The sequence below is a fragment of the Oncorhynchus nerka genome, linkage group LG27 (genome assembly GCF_034236695.1).
Source record: "Oncorhynchus nerka isolate Pitt River linkage group LG27, Oner_Uvic_2.0, whole genome shotgun sequence".
NCBI classification, from domain to species: domain Eukaryota; kingdom Metazoa; phylum Chordata; class Actinopteri; order Salmoniformes; family Salmonidae; genus Oncorhynchus; species Oncorhynchus nerka.
The window spans coordinates 41,494,174-41,498,931 of NC_088422.1; the positions used below are offsets into that span (position 1 = coordinate 41,494,174).

The 4,758-nt window shown below is 42.3% G+C and overlaps 1 protein-coding gene across 1 annotated transcript; it reads left to right on the forward strand.

Moving 5' to 3' along the window:
• Nucleotides 1–2,086: 2,086 nt before the first annotated feature.
• LOC115111798 (transcriptional and immune response regulator-like) lies at nt 2,087–3,115 on the forward strand. Its single transcript, XM_029638235.2, has one exon. It carries the CDS (start codon nt 2,215–2,217, stop codon nt 2,518–2,520), a length of 306 nt encoding a protein of 101 aa, XP_029494095.1. The 5' UTR covers nt 2,087–2,214; the 3' UTR covers nt 2,521–3,115.
• Nucleotides 3,116–4,758: the final 1,643 nt, after the last annotated feature.

Here is a 4,758-nt window from a genome sequence, read left to right on the forward strand (position 1 = left end):
TTGAAGAGACTGAACTGCTGGGTGTCACCCTAGATAGCAAGCTATCATGGTCAAAACATGGAGACTCAATGGTTACTAAAATGGGAAGTGGTCTGTCCTTGATAATGCATTGCTCTGCTTTCTTAATATCTCAGTCAATCAGAAAAGTTCAACAGGCACTAGCGTTTTGTCGCTCTTGGACTACTGTCCAGTTGTGTGGTCAGTTGCCGCAAAGAAGGACAAGGGCAAATTGTAGTTGCTCCAAAACAGAGCAGCACGTATTGCACGTAGATTTACATGGAGGGTGAATGTCAATGACATGCATGTCCATCTCTCCTGGCTTAAAGTTGGGGAGAGATTGACTGCATCACTTTTGGTCTTTGTACGAGGTGTTGATGTACTGAAGGTACCGAACTGTCTGTTCAAGCAGTTGGCACACAGATTGGACACTCATCGGTATCACACAAGACATGCAACCAGAGGTCTCTACACAGTTCCTAGGTCCCGAACAAAGGCTGGGAAACACACAATATTAAATAGAGCCATGACTAAATCGAACTCTCTGCCACCCCAGGTAACTCAAACTAGCAATAAAACCATATAATTTAAAAAAAGATTCACTAGCTGTGGGTCGCTCTGGAAGGGAGTGTCTGCTGAATGGCTAAATTGTAATGTAAATTCAGTGCTATGTATTTATATTTATGAATATTTTGTATTTTATTTCTTGTGTTGTTTCCTGTTTGGACCCCAGGAAGAGTAAAATTCAGACATTTTCAAGCCTTGCCATAGATTTTCAAGACAATTTAAGTCAAAACTGTAACTAAGCCACACAGGAACATTCAATGTCATCTTGGTAAGCAACTGTAAATTTGGCCTTGTGTTTTATGTTATTGTCCTGCTGAAAGGTGAATTTGTCTTCTAGTATCTGTTGGAAAGCAGAGTGAAGCAGGTTTTCCTCTAGGATTTTGCCTGTGCTTAGCTCCATTCCATTTATTTTTTATCCTAAACAACTCCCTAGTCCTTGCCGATAACAAGCATACCTTTAACATGATGCAGCCGCCACCATGCTTGAAAATATGAAGAGATGTACTCAGTGATGCGTTGTGTTGTATTTGCCCCAAATATAACGCTGTGTATTCAGGACATAAAGTTAATTTATTTTCCACATTTTTTGCAGTTTTACTTTAGTGCCTTATTGCAAACAGGATGCATGGTTTAGAATATTTTTATTTGGTACATGCACCTTTCTTTTCACTCTGTCATTTAGGTTAGTATGGTGGAGAAACTACAATGTCGTTGATCCATCCTCAGTTTTCTTCTATCACAGCCATTCAACTCTGCTACTGTTGTAATAAAGTCACCATTGGCATCATGGTGAAATTCCTGAGCGGTTTCCTTCCTCTCCGGCAACTGAGTTAGGAAGGACACCTGTATCTTTGTAGTGACTGGGTGTATTGATATACCATTCAAAGTGTGATTAATAACTTCACCGTGCTCAAAGGGATATTCAGTGCCTGCTTTTTTTACAAGGCATTGGAAAACATCCCTGGTCTTTGTGGTTGAATCTGTGTTTGAAATGTACTGCTCGACTGAGGCACCTTGCAGAAAATGTTATGTGCGGGGTACAGAGAGGAGGTAGTCATTAAAAAAGTTACAAATCATGTTAAACACTATTGTTGCACACAGAGTTAGTCCATATCATCTTATTATGTGACTGGTTAAGCACATTTTTACTCCTGAACTTATTTAGGTTTGCCATAACAAAGGGGTTGAATACTTACTGACTCAAGACCTTTCAGCTTTTCATTTCTTATTAATGTGTCAAACTTTCTAAAACACAATTCCACTTTAACATTATGGGGTATTGTGTGTGGACCAGTGACACACAATCACAATTAAATCCATTTCAAATTCAGGCTGTAAACAGAACAAAATTAGGAAAAAGTCAAGGGGTTGTGAATACTTTCTGAAGGCACTGTAAGTAGCTTACCGTTGCAGTCGGTGTAGAGAGTCAGTCATTCCCTGGAACCAGTGATGTCACTTCTGTAACTGGGGCTTGACTGCACGAGCTTCCCTATAATCCCTTTAAATAGCGCAGGCAGCGCTCACAGCGTTCACTCACTGCAATCCCTCTCAGGCGAGTAGTGCTCTCTCTCCCCCCTACAACACCAGTCAAAGGAGTTGCTGGACCCGTTTCTGAGACTGCACCGCAGCCGTTACAAGAGAGTCATCAAGATGACTAGCTACATTGTATCCTCCGACTCTCGCCGTGTCAGCCCATCGGTCCACGGGAACAAATTCGACACTGCCTACCGCAAGAAGGCCGTGCCCAACATATTCGAGAACGTCAACCAGGACGCGGTGATGAGGCTGTTCGAGAAAACCGGGGACAAGAAAGCGGAGGAGAGGGTGAGGAGCATCTTCTCCTTCACGCAGGACCCAGCGGAGACGGCCAAAGCTCTGATGGCGCTCAAGCAGCGAAAGAAGGACAAGTTCTTCCAGATCGTGGGCCTGGTTCGCCACATGCTGAAACTGCGTTGAACATTCTCTTTCGGCTCTGCTGAACGAGTTGAATTGAAGTGCCCAACAATGTCGCTGCAGCGGTTGGTCAGGTAATGCCGACCTGTCATGGAGAAGAAACGTCCTCGAATGGATTTTGCCTAAATTCAAGCCACTTGCTTCGAAGGCAACAAAGTGAGACTATTGCCATGAATATGCACTCCATGCGTAATGGTATGTTCGTTTGGATACGTCGTGCTGGATGGAGAAAGAAGGAGGTGAATGGAATACCGAGGGTTGTTGTCCCGAACAAAGAAACATGGAGACACGATGCTCTCCCTGACTGACTATGCATTCTATCGAATGCTTCACATTCAATGTGTACCTTATAGGTGCCTGTTTGCTGGTACATAGTAATTATAAGAAGAGACTGCCGAAGAAACTGCCTGAAAATGCCTATTCCGGTGAAAACATATGCCTTGTCTCTGTACCATTTTAACTTTGTGATACCTGCTATAAACACGGTTTATTAGTGGCCACAAATGTATTTGTAACAAAAATGTTACAGCAATATAATGACATGCATTTATGAAATGTCCTTTTGCAATTTCTTTAATAAATTATTATTGAAATATAATGTCCATTCTCTTTGCTTTCATTTCAAATGACTCCACATCACATTACTTTGTTTGAATCCTCTCTGATAGGCCTGTTTTCACCTTAGTTTGTAAATACACTGGAATTATTTCAGGCTTCATTTAGTCTAAAATGGGGTTCATCCTTTATTAATAATTCCATTAAGTTACACCTTTATATAATAATAAAATGACTGTTTTTCAAGATGGAACTTCACTTGTGGCAAGTTGGTATAATATAAAAAAATATAGTAAACATATAAACAGCAACATTCACACAGAGATAAAAATGCTTATAAGATATATATTATAAGACCTAAGTCTACGCCCTGATGGCAGGACTGTATATTACCTGATGCAGTGCTATATAGTACCTGATGGCAGGACTGAAACGAGAGGGGGGCGGGGGATTTACACATTGCTTGATGTGGTTAACCTTCATCGGTTTCCCCTCTGATGTGGCTTACTCCAGACCGGTGCAAACCAGTTCTGCTGGGGAGGTTTGCTGCTGTGCACAGCAGTGTTTGTCTAAGGTGCATCTCATCATCCCCGCTCTGCAGATAAGAGCTTGTTTGACTAGTATTACAGGGTTTAGGTCTGCTGTGTTAAGAGGTTCTACAATACGCTGCCTTCACCTGTCTTTCATCAGACAGTACAGTGACAATATCACCTATTAAACGGTCTAATAACAGTTTACATCTTTTCACACACTTTTGGGGTCTTAATCAGTTCTGTCATTTTTATCAGGGTTTTGTTACGGGTTGGATTAGCTGGCGTCATAGGGATCAGTGAGAGTCTGCTAATCTCATTGCTTTGGTAGTCTCAAACCAGTTCAAACCAGAGTCAATGGATGATTTGTCTGACATCTGAACATGTACTTGGCCGCTGCTTGCCACAGACACAGGAAACCCTGCCTCTAGCCTGAGGGTGGGGATTTCTCAGGAAAATATCTACCTGTGCCAGACCCTACAGGCACGGTGACGCTAGGTAAAACACACCATACAAACTCTCTCTCTCTCTCTTTCTGTCTCTGTCTCTCTCTCTTTTTCTCACCCACACACAAATGCACACACTTTCACTCTTTCACTACACTAGTGTCCGGATTCGGTCCGTATCGCAGAAGATCTGCGTTAAAATATAAAGGTAATTTCCGATTGAGCCAACATATGCAGCATTTACTGTTAATGCAGTCTCCGTGACCGTGGGAACAATGACTTGGATTGTCAATCGCACTATAAATCAGATCTTCAGCGCTACGGATTAAATAGAGCCCTGACTAGATCACGTTCTTTGTGTCTGCGCGATCTGCTTTTTAAACCTGTGAAAATCAAACACAGCTCTTTGCTTCATAAACACACTAAAAAGTAACTGGCCATCTCGGTTTGAAAAAGTGCCTGACATGATTGTTATAGGTTTATGTTCAAATTACTCTTCCTCCCTTTCATACAGCTCAGTGCTGCATCACTTTGATGTCAACAGACACTGTGGCAGACGACCATCTAGCCTCTGTGTTGGTGCCATTGCTATGGTGACAGGGAGTGAGAGAGTGAGAGGGGAGTAGAGGCGGGATTTTCTGATCAGAGGGACGGTCCTCTGATTCCAGTGTGAACCGGTTTTAATCATGCTCTTTAGAAGAGGAACTAAG

Bases quoted from the DNA above. Each gene is read 5' to 3' on its own strand.
- LOC115111798 (XM_029638235.2), top strand. From the start codon at position 2,215: ATGACTAGCTACATTGTATCCTCCGACTCTCGCCGTGTCAGCCCATCG.